The sequence below is a fragment of the Bos indicus x Bos taurus genome, chromosome 3 (assembly GCF_003369695.1).
Source record: "Bos indicus x Bos taurus breed Angus x Brahman F1 hybrid chromosome 3, Bos_hybrid_MaternalHap_v2.0, whole genome shotgun sequence".
Lineage (NCBI taxonomy): Eukaryota > Metazoa > Chordata > Mammalia > Artiodactyla > Bovidae > Bos > Bos indicus x Bos taurus.
Genome location: NC_040078.1, coordinates 114,204,725 through 114,229,029, shown reverse-complemented (window position 1 = coordinate 114,229,029; position 24,305 = coordinate 114,204,725). Strand labels below are relative to the sequence as shown.

General features: G+C 47.8%; 1 protein-coding gene across 1 annotated transcript; it reads left to right on the top strand.

Moving 5' to 3' along the window:
* Window positions 1–17,257: 17,257 nt before the first annotated feature.
* Window positions 17,258–21,026, top strand: ARL4C (ADP ribosylation factor like GTPase 4C). The gene has a single exon (XM_027537975.1). The coding sequence runs from the start codon at window positions 17,546–17,548 to the stop codon at window positions 18,122–18,124; it is 579 nt and encodes a 192-aa protein (XP_027393776.1). The 5' UTR covers window positions 17,258–17,545; the 3' UTR covers window positions 18,125–21,026.
* Window positions 21,027–24,305: the final 3,279 nt, after the last annotated feature.

Genomic DNA, 24,305 nt, shown 5'->3' with positions numbered 1-24,305 from the left:
ACACATTCTCGTATTAAGTCTATAGACAACCATTTACTGAAATAATTGGAGACTGAAAAACCTTCACCACACGCGTTAGGTGGTATTTCAGTGACTCTCAGGCACACCACGAAGTGAGTATGTACAGCAATAAGATGAGTAATATAACATGCTGTAATAGAAGATAAGACAGAACGGCTAACACTGTTTTGGGTCTACTGTTCTCCAAGCCCTGGGTCCTGCACTGCCCAGGCTCCTTCGACGGTCCTGTGGGGTCTTTAGGGGACAGGTGTCCTTACTCTCTTCATCTCGCAGATGAAGAAAGAACAGCTAGAGAGAGCTTGGCCCACATCATCTCCCTGCACAGAACTGGAGCCCAGATCCCACCAACTCCCAAGCTGTGCTATTAAAAACTAAACCAAACATCCGTTCCAGAAAAGCATGAGTCACAGTAAGTATGCCCTACTTCTGTGCCTTCCCAGAAAAATGCCTGGAACACAGTTGCAGCAAATATAATATTGGGATTTTTCAGGAACAAGGTTTTTATTTGATGAAGCATCACTCAAAAACATCACACAGGTTGTGCGTTTGGAGGTCTCTCCGTGCTCAGGACCTGGAGCTGTTTGGGGGCAGGAAAGGCTTTCAGGAGGGTTTCCTATGTAAGACTCATCACTGTAATCATAGTCCAAATCCCCCTCTCTGCTTGCTTTTGCTGCTTCCCCATCACCAGGACATAGTTACTCACACACCAAGCTCGCCCCAAAGCAAAATTCAGAGACACGGGTCACTCCCTTTTGATGCGGTAGGGCCTGTCCTGAGACGGTTCATCCAAGCATGTGCGAGAGTTTTGCCAGCATCCAGCATGCTGGGTTCTGGCTGTGAGATGAGCCAACGGCAGAGAAAGAAGAGGAACAAGGACGGGGGTGACACTGAGGTCTGCTGGGATCTTCCAGGGTTACCCCAGGGCCACCCCAGCGGCTACCACCAGGAGGGTTTGAGCTTGGCACAGAGCGAGGCAGAGGCAGACATCTGGGCTGTGATGATATCTGAGTCCTCAGTACATGGAGGAAAGAATTCTCTGGAGCAGTGAGACTAGCTCTTGAAGATGGTGTGGTGTGGGGTGGGAAGAGGGCCAAGCAGAGGGCCCAGAAAACACTCACCATCCACGGTAGGTGGAAGGAAAGGACACTGTGAGGGGACCTGGGAGGGGGTGCACCAAGGAGCTGGGAGCCAGGTTGTCAGGAAGAACCATCAAAACCGAGGCAGCGAGTTTGAGGGGAAAAGAAAGCGATCAAGAGCACCAGACGCTGCAGGAGCGAGTGAGATAGGGCCCCAGAGAGGGCCTGTTTGTGCAGCAGTGAGGAGGTGCCCTTTCCCAGGGCAGGTTCAGAGACACACGGAGGGGAAGGCGTAACAGATTTTGGCCAACTAAGGTAGGATGGTGGGGAGAAGCAGAGCCTCCTCCGGGAGGGGAAGGAGTAACACTGCAAGGGCGAGAGCTAGAGGGCCATGCAGAGAGACAGAGAGAGACAGAGGGACAGAGACAGTCTGCCAGAGATGGAGACACAGAGAGACAGAGAGAGACAGAGACACAGAGACAGAGACACAGAGACACAGAGAGACAGAGAGAGACAGAGACACAGAGACAGAGACACAGAGAGACAGAGACACAGAGAGACAGAGACACAGAGACACAGAGAGACAGAGAGAGACAGAGAGACAGAGACACAGAGAGACAGAGAGAGACAGAGACACAGAGAGACAGAGACACAGAGACAGAGACACAGAGAGAGACAGAGACACAGAGAGACAGAGACACAGAGTCTGCCAGAGATGGAGACAGAGAAACGGAGCAGAAAGAGACAGAGCAGCAAAGACAGAGTCTCCCAGAGACAGAGACACAGAGAGATAGAGACACAGAGAGACAGAGACAGAGACACAGAGAGAGACAGAGAAACAGAGTCTGCCAGAGATATAGACAGAGTCAGACCAGAAAGAAAGAGATACAGAGAAACCAAGAGTTTGCCGTCCCAGAGAGAGACAGACAGAGACAAAGGCACAGAGACAGGAGGGGATGGGAAAGAAAGACAGAAGGAGGCTGGGTTTAGTTGCCCAGTTGTGTCTGACTCTTTGCAACCCTATGGACTGCAGCCTGCCAGGCTCCTCTGTCCATGGGATTCTCCAGGCAAGAAGACTGGCATGGGTTGCCATGCCCTCCTCTAGGGGATCTTCCCAACCCAGGGATTCAACCCAGATCTCCCACATTGCAGTCAGATTCTTTACCACCTGATCCACCAGGGAAGCCAAACAGAAGGAACCAAAGGGATAGGGAGCTAGAAGGAGACAGAGAAACAGAAAAAAAAAATGGGAACAGAGATGAAGAAGCAGAGAGAAAAAGAGAGGAAGGGTAGAGAGTTGCTATGAGGCAGATGCAACTTGAACAAGGGCTGTATTTTGAGAGGAGCTGTAAATCTGGCTAAGGGAGTCCTCTGTGCGCAGTGGAAATCCAATACCTGTTGAACACATGATAAGGAAGATGGGCATCTTGATGACAGTGTGGAGGGAATGCGCTGGGATGACCCCCACTCCAGGCATCTGCAAGGTGGGACTTGTGGTCCCTGGGGGTGCCTATAACCTCCCCCATCACACTTGTGATCTTCAGGAAAATGTCAGTTCCACAAGGGGCACTGAGTGTCCATTGCTAGTGTACACGTTTAGCAGCTTAGTACCTGGGCCATGGGTGATCGGGTTGTTGATGTCGTTGGTGAGTCATCATGTCCCACTCTTTGCTACCGCCTGGACTGTAGCTGGTCAGGCTCCTCTGTCCATGAGATTTTCCAGACAAGACTACTGGGGTGGGTAGCCATTTCCTTCTCTGGGAGGATCTTCCCAACCCAGGGATTGAACCTGAGTCTCCTGCATGGCAGGCGGGTTCTTTACCGCTGAGCCATCTAGGGCAATCAGGAGTGACACACGAAGCACTCTATAGATGAGGGTGTCCTTTTCTACACAGGAAACTGCCTGCATAATCTTGAGTCTCGTGCAAACTGTAAGCCCCAACTTTGCCTCTGTGTCTGCTTTTCGTCTCACACAGCTGGACTTCGTTTGGCCCAGACGATCTCAGAACATCTGAAAAAACCTTGTGGAAACATCTCTGCTACCTGCGGAAACTGCTGGTAAGCTACTTCTCTGTCACTTTCATGTGATGAAGTGTTAACGATATGTAGATGAAATGTCATTATGAAAGATAATTTGCATGCACACACAGCAGAAGGGAAGATTTTTTAAATCTTTAAGTAATAGCACAAAATGTCTCCAGCATCTTGAACATGTTTCTGTCCATTGTTTCATATTCGGAGTCAGAGCTGGACGGAATCATTTAAACACCTGGAAAGAACTTGGGATGTGGGCCATGTGACTCCTTCCCAAAAGGTTAAAGGTTTCAGAAGAGCTAACTGTCTCTTGTACCCCCGCTCCACAGGAGAGCACTTCTAAATGTTAATGTTACATTTAACCTTGATAGCCTGACCTTGAGGTAGCAGAATAGCACACTAGAGAAAATGACGCTTTCCATAAATTTGCCTCTGGAAGCACTTTCGAAGCGCAGTGTCTTGGTCATGCTTGAGGGCGACTTTTATGGATCTCATGCAGATGAACATGAATCACTTATTTATGGATATTTGACATTTGCTGGTGTGGTAACTCACTCTCTGGACATTTGTTATATTTATTTCAATTCTTTCTAGAATACAGCAGAGAATTTAGTGCTTTTTAAATCTGCATATGTATGCAGGCAGTTTTTCTTCTTGTGGATGCATCCATTAGCTAAGTGGGGTTTGGGGACTTTGTTATGATGAAAATAGTGTTTTCATGCACATGGAAAGAGGATTCAAATAGCACAGAAAGAATGCAATGAAATGTGAGTCTGTTCTGTCTCACATGCTCTACTCCATGGTTAGAGATAACCACTGTAATAGTTTCTTGTGTTCCTGTGTGTATTTTTGGAAAATCTCCACACATATCATATATCTGAATCTATATCTAACATACACACGCATACACACGTATATTTTTTGTTGTTGTTCAGTCCCTAGGTCATGTCCGACCCTTTTGAAGTCCATGGGATTTCCCAGACAAGAGTACTGGAGAGGCTAGCCATTTCCTTCTGCCTGCAGTGCAGGAGACCCGTGATCAATCCCTGGAGCTGGTAGATCCCCTGGAGAAGGAAATGGCAACCCATTCCAGTATTCTTGCCAGGAAAATTCCATGGACAGAGGAGCTTGGTGGGCTACCATCCATGGGGTCGCAAAGAGTTGGACATGACTGAGTTACTAACATACTTCTCCAGGGAATCTTCCCTACCCAGGGACTGAACTCATATTCTTTGAGTCTCTTGCAATGGAAGGTGTATTTCTTACCACTGTGCCCTCTGAGAAGCCTGTATATATATAAACAAACACAACTATTCATGGACCTGGAGGCATTTGTCAACTAGGTTTCTTTTAGTGATCAATATCTGGGTGATCTTAACCTCATCAACACACAGATTCATCTCCTTTTATAGCTCTGAAGTTTTTGATCATATGGAAGTAGCTTAGATTATTTAATAATTTTTCTATGGGTGGACATTTCAGTTTCTGACTAGTATAAACAATTTTTCATGGAAGGCTTCTGCCTACAGTCAACTTTCAGTCTCTATGGCTACGTATGATATTAATCCTGCTTTCTTGAATCATCACTCTACCCCGAAGTCTAATTTTCAAATCTGAATTTATGACCTCTTTGGCAAGGAAAAAAACCTAGGGTTGTTTTTATTCAGTTCTTTTGCCCACTTAGCACTAGATAAAATCATCACAAAGACATGGTCCGTGAACAGCAGGCTGAAAATCAAGTTAAGAGATACTAGATAAATAAGCTAGAATGCAATAAGAGATAGTAAATTTCTTCCATCACATAAATTAAATTTATTTTCTTTGCATTTGTTTTGCTTTATCTTTCCACCATAAGCCGTAACAGACGGGAAAACTGCTGGCTTGTTTCTGGTTTTACCGTTTCCAGCGAGCCTCGCCCCTCCTCCTACACCACACTAATCCATCAGAAAGCAGGCAAACCGGGGCTGCCCCTGGGTCTAACAAGATGTGGCTGGCAGCTGGGGTCCAGGTGCAGGCGACAGGGAGAGGGCCTTCTGAATGGCTGGCCTGTTGTCATGACAGCAAGAGAGATGGCTGGAGTGAAGCCCAGTGTCCTGGATGTCAAGTGTCCAGTGGCACCGTGGAAAGGCTGAGGTCCAAGGTGTGGGTGCCCTCGAGGGGCAGCCAGCTGCTCTTGGGATCCAAAGCCCCGCTGGGCTCCAGGTCTGGGCAGGGCTGTAGGAAAGATCTGAGAGCGTGTTCCTTTCTCCAATAAGCTCCTAGTTTCTCTCTGGAGAATTTTACCCTGATATTCCATGGCCATATTTTAGCTCTTCCAGGTGACCCACTATCAGAACATAAATTATAGCCCCACTCTCTCTCTCTTTTGTCTCCTTTGCTTAGAAGTTTTGAGAAGGCTAAATGCATTTTCTCTAAGATGTAGCTCTGAAAAAGGATAATTCAATATCTGCAAGGGGATTCAGGTCATTGATAACTGCAGTCCCATCAAAGGAGAGAAGTTGTGGGAGGTGGGGGGTTTAGGGGGGTGAGGCACTTCTTTTTCAGACCTTAGTACTTTCCAAAATATTAAATGGTATGTTTTACCTGACATTAAAATATGACCATTTAGTCATTTCCATCTTAGTTCTCTGGAACGTGAGTTTCTCAGGAGAGACAGCCTGGCTCCTCTTTGAACAAATAAAGACTGGACCCTCATAAATATTGGGATGTCTTTGACCAGAATGAAAGTAGCAAAAAGAAGAAAAAGGTGGGACTAAATTTCCCTTTGCCTTTAATTGTTGCTCTGATAGCCCTTTCATCTCATCCTGGGAACTTTTTATCTGGGTCTTCTATCTCCTTGGAACTTTCTCTGTGTTGTGTAGAGGCCATGTCTCCTCACATTCTTTCGGATGACAGAGTTTCCTGGCATGTCCTCCTGGGCCGTGTTAGGGGCTGAGAATTGGGCTTTGAGCCCTGAATCCCTTTGCTTGGCACCTCCCTGTATGTGCCAGGCAGCATTGCTTTCTGAAACTGGCCAAACACTGCTGACCAATTCTCATCTTCTGCTAGAACTCTGTGGCGAAAGCTCGGTTGGAGAAAGCAGCTTAGGCCAGGGATAAAAGTGAGGCTTGCCCTTCTCTGCTTCTGAATACAAGAAGGCCAATCCCACAGAGCTTATCTACCGCCTGACAGGTGGAGACAGACATCGCACCTACTCCTGGAGGCACTTCCCGTCACTGGTCACTAGTGAGATGCAACAGTGAAGTGTTAGTCTCCAGCCAATCAGATTAGCTACCCCCTTTCCCAGTGATGCAAGCAGGGTAGACAGAGGCATGTGCCTGGGTGAAGTATGCTCCTGCAAAAACAGAAGTAAATGCCACCTTCATCATAGACATAAATAAAGGTGGCTGTCCTTTTTAAATTCACTTATGTTATTTTTGGTTGTGTTAGGTCTTGATGCATTGCTCGGGCTTTCTCTAGTTGCAGGGAGCAGGGACTACTCTTCTTTGTGGTACTCGGGCCTCTCCTTGTAGTGGCTTCTCTTTTTGCAGGGCACAGGCTCTAGGCACAAGGACTTCAGTAGTGGTGACTCCCAGGTTTAGTACTTGTTGCTCGAGGGTCCTAGGGCACGCGGGCTTCCGCAGTTGTGTGGCACATGGGCTACGTTGCTCTGCAGTGTGTGGACTCTTCCTGGGTCAAGGATCAAACTTGTGTCCCCTGCATTGGCAGGCAAGTTCTTTATGCATTGCACTCCCCGTTGTTGTTGTTCAGTCACTAAGTTGTGTCTGAATCTTTGAGACCCCATGGACTGCAGCCCCCCAGGCTTCCCTGTCCTTCACCATCTCCCAGAGTTTGCCCAAACTCATGTTCATGGAGTCAGTAATGCCAGCCAACCATTTCATCCTCTGTTGTCCCCTTCTCCTTCTGCCCTCTGTCTCTCCCAGCATCAGGGTCTTGTCCACAATTGTCTTGAACACAAGTAAAAAATTAATAAATGTGATTTAAAAGGGCTCATAGTTTTAACTCCAAGAGCTACTTCAAAATAGAATTATCTGGATTCTGGCTGACTCCATGTAGGGAGTGAACAAACAGAAGGGAAAGACAAGTATGTCTATTATCTACTGCTTGTTGGCTGTACTTGCTCAATAAGCCTGGCAGAGACATATATAGACAGAGATTTGAGTTCAGTACTCTATGTTGGTAGCTTCTGGCTTTTGGCAGTGATCAGTTCAATTCAGTTCAGTTGCTCAGTCATGTCCAACTCTTTGCAGTGATAGAGACTGAGAAATCATGAGAAGTAGATGTGATTAAGTCCCCAGAGACAGGAGGATGAGAAGGTCCAAGATGAATCACTGGGGGCCACCAGCCCTCTGTGAATAAGGACAAGTCTAGGCCATGATTGGAGAGAGGAGGAAGCATGGCTTTGTAGCTTCCTGTTTGGAGGTCCTCACTGGTGTTGTACCTCCATCCCAGATGGCTATCAGCACAAATCAGTCCTGCCTTATCAGGGCAGTGTGTGTGGGAAGTACAGTCAGTTAGCCAGGCCAGCTGGTTTTCTTCACTTCAGTTCAGTTCATTTGCTCAGTCATGTCTGACTCTTTGCGACCCCATGAACCGCGGCATCCCAGGCCTTCCTGTCCATCACTAACTCCTGGAGTCTATCCAAACCCATGTCCATTGTGGTGGTGATGCCATCCAACCAGCTCATCCTCTGTCATCCCCTTCTCCTCCTGCCCCCAATCTTTCCAAGTATCAGGGTCTTTTCCAATGAGTCAGATCTTCGCATCAGGTGGCCAAAGTATTGGAGTTTCAGCTTTAACATTCGTCCCTCCAATGAACACCCAGGACTGATCTCCTTTAGGATGGACTGGTTGGATCTCCTCGTAGTCCAAGGGACTCTCAAGAGTCTTCTCCAACACCACAGTTCAAAAGCATCAGTTCTTCAGTGCTCAGCTTTCTTTATAGTCCAACTCTCACATCTATACATGACCACTGGAAAACCATAGCCTTGACTAGATGGACCTTTTTTGGCAAAGTAATGTCTCTGCTTTTTAATACGCTGTCTGGTTTGGTCATAACTGTCCTTCCAAGGAGTAAGCGTCTTTTAATTTCATGGCTGTAATCACCATCTTCAGTGATTTTGGAGCCCAGAAAAATAAAGTCTGACACTGTTTCCACTGTTTCCCCATCTATTTCCCATGAAGTGTTGGGACCGAATGCCATGATCTTAGTTTTCTGAATGTTGAGCTTTAAGCCAACTTTTTCACTCTCCTCTTTCACTTTCATCAAGAGGCTCTTTAGTTCTTCTTCACTTTCTGCCATAAGGATGGTGTCATCTGCATATCTGAGGTTATTGATATTTCTCCTGGCAATCTTGATTCCAGCTTGTGCTTCCTCCAGCCCAGTGTTTCTCATGATGTACTCTGCATAGAAGTAAATAAGCAATATACAATATACAGCCTTGATGTACTCCTTTTCCTATTTGGAACCAGTCTGCTGTTCCATGTCCAGTTCTGTTGCTTCCTGACCTGTATACAGGTTTCTGAATGGCAAACTGCTTCAGTATTCTTGTCTCGAGAAACCCATGAACAGTATGAAAAGGGTGGTTTTCTTAGAGAAATGCTTTAAGAAGGATGGCACGATCAGCAGGATCCGGTGAAAGGCCAGGTAAGCAAGGAACACAAAGGCCTTGGGTGTTTCCTGTGGTCACCAGTGCCCTTAGGAGAGTGGATTTAGGACATAGCAGAGGGCAGGAGCAAGAAAGTGAAAGGGATTTTCTAAGATTGATGGAGCAGAGCTTCAGGTTACATAAACCCAGTGTAGTTCATAAAGAGAAATAATCATCTCGAGTGGTTATGTCGCTAACAGACGCAGCAGGAGCCAAAGAACTGTATTCTGATACTTGAGCTATTTTCACAGAGAGGACAGAGCCACATGGAGCCAGCTGTCATGCTGGAAGGGAAGAGACCTCCTGAGTGACCGCACCATAGAGAAAGCCAGAGCAGGCACCACCCCGCCCTCCTCCACCACGGCTAAGAGCCACCAGGGCTTGATGAAGGCATAAAAGCACGATTGTTCCCATCTCTCTTGGGTCCAGCCAACTAGGTTTTAATTAAATGAAAATAATAGGCATCTCCGTTCACCTGGGGAGGAGGAGGGAGGCAACGCGAAGGAATCCAAGTTTCCATCAAACACTATTCGGTTCATGGGGTAGAACTCTAATCACTGGGAGTTATTGTTACCTGTTTATTTTTTCCCCCTCCTCTTTCATCACTGTGGCTATGAGAGTCAAAATTTAATTATGGTGATTGAATTATTAAAGGACTCAGAAATAACTTTTGCATACCAAGCTTTTTCCTCCCCTTCAGCTGAAAAGACTGGCGCTAACGTGAGGATTTTCTGTCATTTTAGCAGCCCTAAGTCCTGAGTTGCAATGTGTCTGGTCTTGATGTCCTTGATAAAAGTTCACTTCAGAGATAAAATTTAAGGCGAGATCGAAAATGGTCTTATAGAAGAATCTTATCTGAAAATAATATTGACAGGAAAGATAATGACTTCTAAATTTTCATACCTATTTCAGTCATATAATAGAGACTGACTATTGATAATGAAGACAGGAATGGGGAAAAAAAACAAACAAAACTTTTAGCTTTTTTTTTTTTTTTTTGCCCCAAACAGAAACAGCCACTAAATGTTCATAGTAGCGACTGTTGGAAAAATGAGAACCTGAATTATTTCAGCTTTGTTGCTTCACAGAAATCAGAAATGAGGCAACCTGAACTGGAATTTTGGTTTGTTTGTTTCTCATGAAAACCATCAGAGAAGGCAATGGCACCCCACTCCAGTACTCTTGCCTGGAAAATCCCATGGACGGAGGAGCCTGGTGGGCTGCAGTCCATGAGGTCGCACAGAGTCGGACACGACTGAAGTGACTTAGCAGCAACAGCAGCATGAAAACCATGAACTTGAATGGAGAGATCCTTTTTTTTTTAACCGAAATATAATTAATTTACAATGTTGCTTTAGTTTCAGGTGTACAGCAATGTAATTCAGTTTAAAATATATGTAATATATATGTACATACATGAAATATATTTATGTGTATATATATGTACATATATATGTACTTCCTTTGTCTGAAGGAAGTCAGACAAAGAAAAATATGATATCACTTATATGTAGAATCTAAAAAATAATACAATGAATTTGCTTATGAAACAGAAACAGACTCACAGACGTAGAAAACAAACTTATGGTTACCGAAGGGGAAAGTAGGAGGGCGGGGATGAATGAAGAGCGCGCGCTCAGTCGTGTCCCATTCTTTGCGACCTACTGGACTGCAGCCCTCCAGGCTTCTCATGGGATTCTCCAGGCAAGAGTAGTGGAGCGGGTTGCCATTTCCTCCTCCAGAGGATCTTCCCGACCCAGGGTTTTAACCCGAGTCTCCTGTGTCTCCTGCATTGGCAGGAAGATTCTTTTACCACTGAACCACCTGAGAAGCCCTAAATTAAGAGTAGATCCTTTTTAATTCCAGGCATCTGACCTCTTGCATGAAACAAAAGTCTGTAAGCATAACAGACTCATATTTAACTCCACCAAAATCTACTGCCCTTCCCACAAAATTCCCCTGGGAACCAATGTGTCTTAGTCCCTTCTATGTGTCCCCTGATACAGGCACTCCTCCGAAGATGAGCCTCTCTGGGCCCGACCCACTCCAGAACTCTGAGGGTGTGATCCCTTAGCGGGGATCTCCGCTAAGGAAACACTCCCGCCAAAGAACTTCCATCCTGGACCACCTGGCTTTGGCTGCTTCAAGCCTTATTCTTTCTCTGCCCAACTGGCCTCCTTTATTTTCAACTTCTGGTCCCCTCTCCCTTTATGGCTGCCTGCCCTGTGAATTAAATGCAAAAATTGATTTCTTCCAATCTCTTATCTCAGCTGGATTTCCTGCATGCTGATCTCCTCTCTCTTCCATTAATTTGTGATTCTTTGAACAGCTTTCCTGGTGACATCCCTACAGACTCTGCCAGGTCCCTGGTCCCCAGTCTTGGTCAATAATAACCCTTCCTAGTCTGCCCTGGAGACAAGACCCGAATCTGCATCTGAGAATCAACACCTCCAAGCTCTGAGCCCCAAAGAGAAGCACTTTCTCAGTTTAACACATGGGGCTCTAAGAGATCTAGTCACACAGCCCCAAAGAATCAGGTTCAAGTATCCATTCATCCATTCAATACATACGGATGGAACATTTCTTGCATGAGGCAAGAGGCAAATCAGCCTCTGGAGGCATTCATCTCTTATACAAGAAGCTCAGTAGAGGGCACTCCTGTATTATGATAGTTAAGAATAGGAGGCCGTGAACCTGAACCCAGGGATCTAATCAGAAAAGGCAAATAATCACACACACTCTATGCTTGTGGACACACACATCCTGTTCTGATATTTATCCTTGTGAAAGTGTGGACGTGTGAGTCACTCAGTCATATCCGACTCTTTGCAATACTATGGACTGTAGACCATCAGGTTCCTCTGTCCAAGGAATTCTCCAGGCAAGAATACTGGAGTGGGTTGCCATTCCCTTCTCCAGGGGATCTTCCTAACCCAGGGATCCAACCCAAGTCTCCTGCATTTCAGGTGAATTCTTTTACCATCTGAGCCACAGTAGCCACACTCAGCTGTGGATGGGATGCTCACCTTTGAATCTTATGTCATGAACTTTCCTAAGCCAAAAATAATAACGATGAAATATATTGCTCTCTTCACTGGATAGACTCAAAAATTGTTTTAATTGGGGGCACACTTGATTTCTAAGCCCTTCAAGAAGAAAAGAGAGAGAATAGTTTGCAATTTCAGAATCACTGCGAAGTGATTGCATTGTTTACTGGAACTGAGTCCTTTTCTGGATGTAGACGCATTTTGATGCAGATGAAAATGAAAAGGAAATGTTGCTGTTGCTGGATGTGAAACTCATCTCAGGCAAGATCACAAGTGCACATCATTCTTTGAGAAACATCTTACTGTGATTAATTAAAATGAAGAGAGTAGCACACTGCAGCCACTATTTTGGCAACCACTGAGATTCAAACAGCTATGCCCGTTATAGAACTGGTTTTCTTTCTTTCTTCTCCTTTTTTTACAGGTATCACGGGTAACCTTTATAGAGCTTACTTACTCACTATGTGTGCGTGCTTAGTCACTAAGTCGTGTCTAGCTCTTTTGCAACCCCATGGACTATAGCCTACCACGCTCCTCTGTCCATGCGATGTTCCCAGGCAAAAATACTGGAGTGGTTGCCATTTCCTTTGGGCTTCCCTGGTGACTCAGATAGTAAAGAATCTGCCTGTGATGTGGGAGACCCAGGTTCAATCCCTGGGTTGGGAAGATCCCCTGGAGAAGGGAATGGCTTCCCATTTCAGGATTCTTGCCTGGAGAATCCCATGGACAGAGAAGCCTGGTGGGCTACAGTCCTAGGGGTCATAAACAGTCAGACTAACACTACTATTTAATACTTAACCCTACTACAGGTTTAGCCTCTGGGCCCCATCCATCGGCATAACACTATTACTAAGCAACTGACACTACTGCTACCACCATTTTCTTCTGCAGGAGATCTTCCTGACCCAGGAACGGAACACATGTCTCCTGCATTGCGGGTGGATTCTTTACCATTGAGTCACAAGGGCAACCCACATGGCGTGCCAAGTACCATGCCAAACACTTGACATGTATTACTTCATTTCACCTTCACAACCACCACGTGTTAGGTAGATTTTAGAAATGGGGAGCTCGAGAAATGGTAACCTAGGTATTACCATGTGGCCGGAACATGGTGGGACATGTCTAGCACCCACTCAATCTGTCCACACAGCCCAGACCATAGCCGGGTCACTATGTTCAAAGTGGGCCTTGCGTTTCTGACATCGTGGTAAACATTACTTTCCGTCTCATAATTCCAAGGTTTTTCCATTGAAATTTGTATTGGAAGGAACGTTGACTCAGCTAAATGGCATTTTTATGTGTTAGAAGTTAAAGTATCCACTGTAAATTCAACTTATCACCTGGTGAGTGAAATTAGACTGTAGTACGGTTGCTATTCAATTACGGTGAGTTGCTGTTTAATGGCCTGTTCTGGAAGGCTCTATTAATGTCTATTAATCTACTTTTTCTACTGGACAACAGACAGCCCTTTATTACTAAATCCCACAATGGGAGGTACAAAGTGTGCGGGCTGCAGTCAAAATCACACTAGCTGTAATTAGCACAAAACCAAGAAAACACACCGGATGTTTTACTCAAATACTGCCCTCCTACTATCCTTAAAATAAATGCTAGACATGACAGGGAGAGATGCAAATAAGAGAAAGGAGTCTACAGGAAGATCATTTGTGAGAGCCAGATAGAGAAGGTTCTAGTCTGATCTGCCTTTATCCAGAGGCCCAGGTCCCAGGCTACTAATCTAAGTCCAGTCTCGGGCTGGCACCCAGCCTAGGCCCTGTCTGTAGCAAAGAGGAAGGAGAGAGAAGTCAGGCTCTTGAGAAGGTGGCTATCTAGGAATTAGGCTTTGAAGAGAGCCAGAAAAATCAGTTGGAAAACAAAATCCTGTCTTCCCAGGGTTCCCAATAACTGAAATGAAATCATTATAAATCACACTGACATCTGTTATTTTTGCTTACTCACTCCTGTTAGCCCTTTGGGGAGCAGATAGAAGGCTGATTCTTCTTTGGGAACCACCCCTCCCCAGGTTTAGCCTCTGGGCCCCATCCATCGGCATGCTCCATCCTTCTGGACAGTAGTACCTGATACATTGCTGGGCCAGACAGGCCAGAGGGATATGTCCTCCCGGCTTTAGCCCCAGACACTGGGAAAAAGATCCACCTTTTTCTTTCTAGGATCTACACCAAGGATGTGAGCCCAGACTTGCCAGTAGGAAAAACAGATCAATGCAGAGGAAAACAGGAGACAGAGAGACTGATCTAAGGACTTCTGAGATCCATGGCTTCTAGACATGCCTGAACTTTTTTATTGTATCAGTGAATCTGTTATTCAGTTATTCTGTTATTCAGCTCAGTTGTGTTCTACTCTTTGCAACCCCATGGACTGCATCACACCAGGCTTCCCTGTCCTTCACCATCTTGCCAGAGTTTGCTCAAACTAATGTCCATTGAATCAGTGATGCTATCCAACAATCTCATCCTCTGTCATCCCCTTTTCCTCCTGCCCTCAATCTTTTCCAGCATCAGGGTCTTTTCCAATGAGTCAGCTCTTTGCATCAAGTGGCCAAAGACTGGAGCTTCAGCTTCAGCATCAGTCCTTCCAATGAATATTCAGGGTAGATTTCCTTTAAGATTGACTGGTTTGATCTCCTTGCAGTCCAAGGGAATCTCAAGAGTCCTCTCTGGCACCACAGTTTGAAAGCATAAAATTCTTCAGTGCTCAGCCTTCTTTATGGTCCCTCTCTCACATCCATATATGACTACTGGAAAAACCATAGCTTTGACTAGGTGGACCTTTGTAGGCAAACTAATATCTCTGCTTTTTAATGCACCATCTAGATTTGCCATAGATTTTCTTTCAAAGAGAAAACATCTTTTAATTTCATGGCTGCAATGATTTTGGAACCCAAGAAAATAAAATCCACCACTGTTTCCATTGTTTCCCTATCTACTTGCCATGAAGTGGTGGGACTGGATGTCATGGTCTTTGTTTTTTGAATATTGAGTTTTAAGCCAGATTTTTCACTCTCCTCTTTTACTTTCATTAAGAGACTCATTAGTTCCTGTTTGCTTTCTGCCATAAGGGTGGTGTCTGCATATCTGAGGTTATTGATATTTCTCCCAGCAATCTTGATTCCAGCTTATGCTTCATCCAGTCTGGCATTCCGCATGATGTACTCTGCATATGAGTTAAATAAGCAGGGTGACAATATACAACCTTCACGTATTCCTTTCCCAATTTTGAACCAGTATGTTGTTCCATGTCTCATTCTAACTGTTGCTTCTTGTCCTGCATACAGGTTTCTCAGGAGACAGGTCAGGTGGTCTGGTATTCACACGCCTTTAAGAATTTTCCAGTTTGTTTTGATCCACAGAGTCAAAGGCTTTGTAGTCAATGAAGCAGAAGTAGATGTTTTTTGGAATTCTCTTGCTTTTTCTATGACCCAGTGGATATTGGCAATTTGAGTGGAATTTCTGTCTTTCACAACTGAATTCAGGTTGCTTACAACTTCATTCCCTGTTAACTTAGTGTGTGGGTAAGGTGGGGAGTAGGAGACAGCAGCAAGCCCTCAGCTCCTGGCATGAATACCACTGGGTGGGGAGAAGGCCGTCTGCAGGTAGGTTCCACCCTGGCCAAGTCAAGTGCCTGAGCCTTGGTTTCCTCATCTGGCACATTGGACAGAATGATCCACTAGGACTTTTCCAGCCCTGGACCCAGTCTGAGTGGTTGCTGCCACCAGGGGAGTCCCCAAAGGAAGGATGCTTGGTCCTGCCATCAACACAAAGTCTTCTCATATGGTTCAGTACAAACAAAATCACCTATTTTATCACAGCTTGTGAAAGGAAGGTGGTAAAGGAAAGCTTTTCTATAATAATTTGGTTTTCACCCATCAATGGTTATCAGGCTCATTTCCATCCCCCTAGACTCCATTTCCCTCTTCCTGCCTCATAAGTTGGAGTTGGGAAGAAGCCCCTGTCCATACTGCCTCTGCTTCTCCTCCTCCAGAGCCCCAGGTGCATATCTGCAATGTTCACTCAGTTTCCTCTGCACCCTCAGAGGATGAGCCTTGGTTATGTGCTTACCAACTAGGATGAGAGCGCTGAATCAGAGTGATGGGAGAAGCCAGCCAGGGGCTGGGCACTGGTGCCTGTGACCTATGGTGTAACCTACTCCGAGCTGCTGACACATTTTTGTTTCAGGCCTAAATCCTCCTGGAGCACCAGTCGCAGGAGGATTGGTTCACCTGTGGGCAGGTGGTTCTCAGTTCTCAAAGTACAGTGGGTGGTAGAGGGTGCTCTCCTGAGATGCTCACACTTGACCTGGGATGTCTGCGCAGACGCTGGGGACAAAAACAAGGTAGCAAAGGAACTGTCTGGGGCTGGTGAGTCGTCGGAGCTATCTGGGGACAGACAAGTCTCCTTAAATGAAGCCAGGCCTCCGGGGCGATCTGGGCGCAGGTCTGGGCCCCAGGGCAGCGGTGATCCCGTGGAGACCCCATCCTGTGGAGACCCCACCCCATCCCCCCGGAGTTCTGGCAGGGAAGCGAGCCAGGGTACCAGGGAGGGTCAGTGTACTGGGCACCGCAAAGGCCACGTGCCCGGGCTGGCTCCTTGCGGCCCACGCCCTCCTTTCCCCTCTCCTGAGTGAGGGAGTCTGGGGGTCGGGGGCCTGATCCACAGCCCTCTCTCCCCAGAGGGGGCACTCTCACCCCACCTCCACCTTGGATGGTCCCCAGTCCCTCGGGCAGAGCTGCCCCGGCCCGCCTTGCCCTGGACTCTGGACCCCCGGCTCTGGCTGGCTCCCTGAGGCCGGCTGCGCCTCCCACGCTGCAGTCCCGCCGGGCAGTCGGTCCGGCCTGGGGCTGGCGGGGCGTGGAGTTCCGGGAGCTATTTTTACAAGATGCGTCAGAGGGCCGACGCGGGAAGAGCCGGCAGCTCGGGGGCCCATTATCTGGGTGCGGCGCGGGAGGAGACAACCAGGGCGATTTCGAAAGGTCTGAAAGGCGCGAAAGCGGCCCGCCGGGCTGGGAGGTCCACGCCCGACCCGGGGCGGGGCGAGGGGCGGGGCCGTCGGTACGGGGGCACCACGAAGGGGCGGGGCCATAGGGGCGGGGCGAGGGCGGGGCCTCCTAGGGGCGGAGCCGGGCGCCCTCCCGCCGCTGCAGGCTGGCGGCGGCGGCGGTGGCGGCGCGGGGACTGTGGGGACAGCCAGGCGACCGCGCCGGCAGCGAAGTCCGGGGAAGCCCACGCCCCGCCTGCGCCTCCGAGGCGCGCCCTGGGAGTGGGATTGGCCCAGCGGCTGCGCCGCCCAGGCAGAGGCGAGCGCTCGGCGCTCGGAGCCCGGAACCGGCAGCAGCGGAGAGCCAGGGCAGCGGCTGGAGCGCGGGGGCGCGGCCCGAGGAAGCAGCAGAGAGAGAGCCGGGGCCGGCGGGGGAGGGCGACGGGCGCGAGCAGCCCGCGGCGCCGCAGCGGAGACTTCGCAGGAGACAAAGCCCATCGGGAGAGACGCGATGCCCGGCCGGCGCGGGCGCGGGGGCCGCGGCGTCTGAGCGCGCCGAGCCGTGCGCCCCGGGGACTCCAAGCCCGGGCCGGTGCGGGCGGCTGAGGGCGGCAGGCGGGGCCCAGGTGCGCCCGCCCGCGTCGGGCCCGTAACTGCTCGGGAGGGCGGGGGGCGGCGCCCTCCCGCCGCAGCCGCAGTGGCCGGCGCCGCAGCGAGGAGCCATGGGCAACATCTCCTCCAACATCTCGGCCTTCCAGTCGCTGCACATCGTCATGCTGGGCTTGGACTCGGCCGGCAAGACCACGGTGCTCTACCGGCTCAAGTTCAACGAGTTCGTGAACACCGTGCCCACCATCGGCTTCAACACGGAGAAGATCAAGCTAAGCAACGGCACGGCCAAGGGCATCAGCTGCCACTTCTGGGACGTGGGCGGCCAGGAGAAGCTCCGGCCGCTGTGGAAGTCCTACAGCCGCTGCACGGACGGCATCATCTACGTGGTGGACTCGGTGGACGTGGACCGGCTGGAGGAGGCCAAGACAGAGCTGCACAAGGTGACCAAGTTCGCAGAGAACCAGGGCACGCCGCTGCTGGTCATCGCCAACAAGCAGGACCTGCCCAAGTCGCTGCCTGTGGCGGAGATCGAGAAGCAGCTGGCGCTGCACGAGCTCATCCCGGCCACCACCTACCACGTCCAGCCGGCGTGCGCCATCATCGGCGAGGGCCTCACCGAGGGCATGGACAAGCTCTACGAGATGATCCTGAAACGCAGGAAGTCCCTCAAGCAGAAAAAGAAGCGGTAATGCTCTGGGCGGCGACGTTCCGGAGCTAGGCGCGGGGAGCTAGCGAGTCCGGAATGAATGAATGAAAGGCTGTGTGGCCCGCGCGCCCGCGAACAAAGACAGCGAACCAAAGCGACGCTTCGAATTTTTAAAGCGGAGTCTCTGCACCCACATGCAGGACTGGTGACTTAACCTGGTATGTAGGCAAGCTGGCCAGCCTGCGCTCGACCTGCCCCCACCCCCAGCTCAGGGGTCCTTTTGTCTGAACGCCGGAGCTACTCAGGGGGTGGGGGACCCGGCTGGGGAGTGGACGTGCAGGTCCCACCGTCCGCCCTGCTGGCCCAGGTTGGAAGGCTCAGATATCAGAGACAAAAGCGATTTCCTCCTACTCCAGCGGGGCCAGAAGTTCAGGCTTCCCCGCCCTCACGGGGGATCGCACCTGTGAGCTACCTGAGGTATGCGGCTCCCAGAACCCCGGGAGTTCCCATCTGGGGGCACGGTGGCAGTGGGAGGTGCGGGGGGACAACCTCTCCTTGGGCTATGAAAGCTGGATAATTTTATGTCACAGGGCAGGCCCCTGTGAAAATCCATTTGCCCTGCTCTGGGCCCAAACGAGGTGGTGGTTTGGGCCATCAGAGGACTGCGTGGAACAGTACCGCAGACGGAAGGCGCGGGGCGCTGCGCTGGCCTGGGCTGGGGGATGGCCGCGAAGAACGCCCCTTTCCTGGTGCTTTGTGGTAGCTTCAGAAGACCAGTTTTGTTGAGAACTGCTTTTCAGCCTGGAATCAGACATCTTCCAGATGGTTTGGACCCTGTCCATGTGTAGGTCATTATCACACAAAGAGACCAATAAAAAAAAATTAAAAACAAGAAACTGTTGGAGGTGGTGGCAAATGATGCATTTACTCTTTGCAGAATAGTTAAAGGTGTTTAAAGGGTAAGGCTCCTGACGTCAGTCCTGGATGGGGTGTGTGTAGATACAGTGCTGTGTAATCGACATACATTTCTAGACCCATATGTGTGGAATCTTCAATTTTTTTTTTTTTTTAGCCTGCTGATTGGTTTGTGTGAGCACACCAGCTGCAGATGTGTGCTGAATGACAAGCGGGTTTTGGCAAGGGATGTCTCTTGTAATCCTAACCGCTTGATGATGGGTTATGGTTTTCAGACATTTTTTTTCCTTAAAAAAATCTGCTACGAATGAATACTCCCCATAGAAATACTCAATTTAGGGAAAAAAAAAAAAAAAGACTTTGCCCTTTTAGATCCCTTTACGCTGCAAGTGGCGACATGTTCAAATTTCTAATTTGGTTCATTGTGGCCTATCTGGTTTAAGTATTTTCATTGCAAATGTCTCATTAGAGTATTTGATGTTACGCACCAACAGACAAAAGCCCACCTTGTTGCAAAAGCCAACCTCATTGCATGGATTTCCAGGCGAGGGAAAAGCACAAGGAGGTCCTTCCTGATTCCTGCTTGTGGGAACTGGTTGCAGAGCAAATGCAGACACAGTGAGCGCTTGGGATGAAAGAAAGCATGTGACGTAATGGTCACCTGTCCTCAGGCTCCTCACAGTTTACTTGAAAGAGGCTTTGGAAATAAAGTGAAAGAAGAAGAAATACCTATTTTTAATAATGTAATTTAAAAATCCTTTATAATCAGGACTGAGTCTTGGTTTGCAGAAGCTGTCATTCACCCCCAAACACAGTATCAAAAGGGAAACTTACTGTGTGATTTTGATTTCTTCTTTAAATCCATGTTTACAGGTAGGATTATGTCCCCCCCCATCCACGAATAATGATAAATTTCTTGTGTGAAGGAGGCCTTTAGAAATTGGGCATGGTCATGCGTGAGCATGTGAGTTAGTCAAATTATAAATCCATGCCTATAAATAAATCCCTGCACTCAAAGTGAATTTAAGAACCAGAGGTAGTAGTCCTGGCTTCCTGCTTGATCCAGTTCCCCTATGAAGTATTTTAAAAGAAGAAACCTAGCAGTCCATCTTCTTTTCTCTTTTGTCGGTGTATTTGGTACCCCTCCAACGCTGGTCTTTTTGTAGAAACTCAGTAGAGAAAATATAGCTGAGCAGTGCTGAAAAGCCTGCGAGGTTTCAGCTTACATATCGACAGCATAGTCACTGATTTCTAAATGGGCTGGTCCCGTCATCTGAAGATCCTGTATAGAATTATTAAAAGAAAAAAAATCCATCTTTCTTTATTTTCTTCACATGCAACAATTTCTTAAGCACTTTGACATTTTGGTAGTTCCACACTATTGAGAGAATAATATATTTATTTTGTGACATTGCAGATGCCAAATACTGTAACCTTCTCGTGCTGACAATATTTTGGTCCAAGATCAGTGTTCAGATTCTGTCATGCTTTACCAATGATGCAAAATGACCTTTTTTTTTTTTTTTTTTGCATTATCAATACTTAAGGGTGCGGTCAACTGTTAGTAATTGTGCAGTAAAGCTCTGTGGTGTATCAACCAATAGTTAAAAGTCTCAGTTGATATCTGTAGTGTTTGCCCTAATAATAGCCCATTTCGTCTCTGACCAATGCGGGGAGGAAGCACAGGCTAAACTACCTTGGAGTGGTCACCTGGGAGATCCCTCCAGTGTAGCTGTCAGTGATTTATTATGCCTCCTGCTCTTTGGAGAATGAATGGGGTCCACATAGAGGAACTTGGCCTCCCCGCAGGAGCTTTTCAAATGTTTTCTGATAGACACAGGGAGGCCAGCTTTGTTTCACAACAGTTCTCTTCACAGATTCTCTGTCATGGTGTTGGGACTATGTCTCCTGGTTTGTTTCCATTTCTACTGCTGTAATTCTGTCCTGATCATCCTCCTCTTTGGGTTCCCGTTTCCTTTTATATGCGTATATGATGCTGTGAACAGAAATAAATTATTTATACAATCAAACGTTTGGGGAAATCGTCTGTGGATGGTTTTTCAAGTTGCCTCTGTTTATTTCTAGGCCTGAGTGGAGGGATGGATCACAGGATGGTCTCTGCTGTCTAATGGGGTCCAGGGCTGGATGAATCATCTCTGTTCTTTTGGTTTAAATGTGTAGCTCTGCACTGGGTGGAGGATTTAGAGGCTCAGATGCAGGAGTCTGTGTGCCTGTCCCCCTTACAAGGCCTGTCAGTGATCCTCACACATTCTTTTCGGAAAATGACCTCAACACCTAGCCCACCCCAAACCTCTCTGTTATTAAAAGGTTGTGATTGTTAATTGCTTCAAAGATATGCTCTGATTATGTGAAATTGGAAATATCTATGTGCTATTATAACGGCATACTAGTCACCACTCTGCTCAATGTCTTGGGTGCTCTCATGGTGTCTAGGCTGAGTCCATCACCCTTGAACCCATCAGAGAAACTCCAAGATGTGAGTCCTCTTAAATCGTCAGCGTAGTGAGACCACCATGCTCTGTACATACCAGCGAGAAAAGGTCCACTTTCTAAAGAAAAAATGGTTAGGCCAGCATCAGTAGACTTTCTGGCAGTTTCTAAGTGTAGTTCATAGAGGCCATTGGCTTTGGAACCTAAAAGATCCAGTTTCAAATTCTGACCCATGCTCAGGGCCCCGTGATTTGTCGAAGTTCCTAGCCTTTGGGCCTCAATTTTTCCCCATCTGTAAAATGGGCTTATAATGACTGTTGGGAGGATGAAACATGATAATAGTGTATGTGACATGCTTGTTAAGTACCTAAGCAAGGCTTGACTTTTATCGTTCACTTTGCAGTAGAAGGTAAAGTTTAGGAGCCAAATTACACCAAGAGGGCACACATGCCATTTCTAAATACTGAAACCTGAAAAGTGCGTATAGGAGTAAAAATATTAGAAGTCAAAAGAAGCAAAATTTGAACCCCGCCCCCGCTTTTGTTTTGGTGCAAACTTGATTTCAGAGAAATCTCTGGGGAGCCAGGTGACTCTTGGTGCTTAGATGACATTGTTCGTTTTATGTTTTCCAGGGAAGTAAGAATACGCGCACTGGCCCCTAACACCTGAGAAGGCGAATTTTAGTCCTAAGCAACCGCCTTGTTTTCCTCGATTTGACTTTTCCCCCGGAGTTTCAGTTCTTCACTTGCACGTGGGGTAGACAGTGGGTGTCTCGAGTTATTGTTTTTCTGCCTTTACTTTTGTCTCCAGGTCCTGTGCTCTTGGAATGATTCTGTACCAACATCATAGGCTGTTTTGATGTCACATTTTGTCATATTTGTATGGCAGTAAAGAAGTACAAATTGTGTGCAAAAAGCTGAAGATGAAGGCCTGAAATGATCCAAAAAAGTCAGGACACCACAAAACTTGATCCCTTTTGATTTCCTAGCTCTCGACCCATCCAGCTAACCTCTCCTCTTTCCTCCTCTGCGGCCACGTGCATATCGGATGCCCATGCTTTGGCCTTGGCCTGACAGAGGCATTTCTGTCGTCAGATGTGTGTCTTATCTTGAAAACAGCCTTCTCCTTCAGGGTCTCCTGGCTCAGTTGAAATCTTTTTAAAATGGAATTTGCACAAGACATTAGAGCCCTGTATACATGTGTTTTGCATGATTTCTGAACTTCAGAATGGAGCAGCTCTGGCTGCTGAAAGGAAACTGCAAACTGAGGCTATCTGAGAAACGGTCGTGTTGCTTCTTCCCCAAGATGAGAAGTGAAAAATGAGAATGAAAGCTGTGTGGTTTACCCACACCTAAGTTTTCAGAACATGCAGTGGTGTTTCTCTGAACGATCTGAACTTCTGTGCTGTGATCTTCTCATTGTGTTGACAGCAAAGCATGAATGAAATAACCAAAGCAAGTCATTGTTTAACTCATCTATAGCATGGGTTTGGGAAGGCAAGCATCCCTTGTGCATTTTTTAATGAAAATTATTCTCACATAGTTATGTTACGGACAGCTCTGTTTCTATTCCCGTTAGTCTTGTGTCATCGTGGTAAAGGGGCTTCCCAGGTGACTCAGTGGTAAGGAACCTGCCTGCCAATGAAAGAGATGCAAGAGACACAGGTTTGATCCCTGGATTGGGAAGATCCCCTGGAGAAGAAAATGGCAACCCACTTCAGTAATTCTTGCTTGGAAAACCCCATGGACAGAGGAACCTGGTGGGCTATAGACCCTAGGGGTCACAAAGAGCCAGACACAGCAGAGCAACTAAACAACAATAAATCATGGTAAAAGGCACCGTCAGTCTCTACTGAATGCTTGCTGTGTACTGGGCACCATCCCCATTCTGAGTGTTTTATCTGCTTCATCTTTTTTCCTCCAAAGAGCCCTAAGAGATCAATTCATCCATCAGATAAATTAATCAACAGTATCTGCATTTGTAGATGAAGATAGTGAGGTGATAGAGAAGTAGATCCCCTTCTCTGGCATCACTGGCTGTCCAGCGTGGAGCCCAAGTGGGAGTTCCAGGGTCCCTGAGACCCTGAGGCTGAGCCCTCAGAAGCTCCCCAGCCTGCCACTTGCGGAGCAGAAAGAAGCTGGAACCCTGCATCCGGGGAGAAGAGAGTGCAGGGTGGTATCACTGCCTGCAGCATCACCCACCTGTATCCTCCGGTCATGGGGGTGTCCACCACATCCCACCCCCTCCCCAGAATCCCCAGAACTCACAGTGACAGGGCTGGCCCCAAGCTCAGTGCCTTGTCTTCCCATCTTAGACGTCACAGCCCAGTGTCTAGAAAAACACAATCCCTCTTGTACCAGGCTCTCCATCCTTAAAGAACTTTCTTTCCAGTATTACTTTCAAGAAACTGGAAACTGCGTTGCAGAACTTTCTGATATTACTTTCAAGAAACTGTTGGGGGCAATGACTCCCTGCTTTACACCGGGAGGGGCATTTATATACCACAGGGGATGGACCCTGGGCAGGGGGTGTTGCTGATCCAGCACTGGGGTCTGAGTCAGCCAACCTCTCAACCTAGCTTTCCCCATCCCCCTCACCCCCACCCCCGCCTCCGTTACCCAACAAGACTGGGAATATCTGCCCTGCCCAGCCTTCAGGGTGATTCTAAAGATAAAATGAGATAATAGAAAGCACTGTCCAACCTGCAAGGCAAGTTGAGACACCAGCAAAGTCTGCATGTTCTGCTTGGATGGGGCCCCCTTCTCTCCAGCCTGTCTCCCAGGGTTGGTTTTGTGCCTGCTGCTCTGTACAAGCCCAGCATCACTGAATCCCTCTTCATTCCCACCGATAAGAGAACT

Coding starts and splice junctions, on each gene's coding strand:
- ARL4C (XM_027537975.1), top strand. CDS start 17,546: ATGGGCAACATCTCCTCCAACATCTCGGCCTTCCAGTCGCTGCACATC.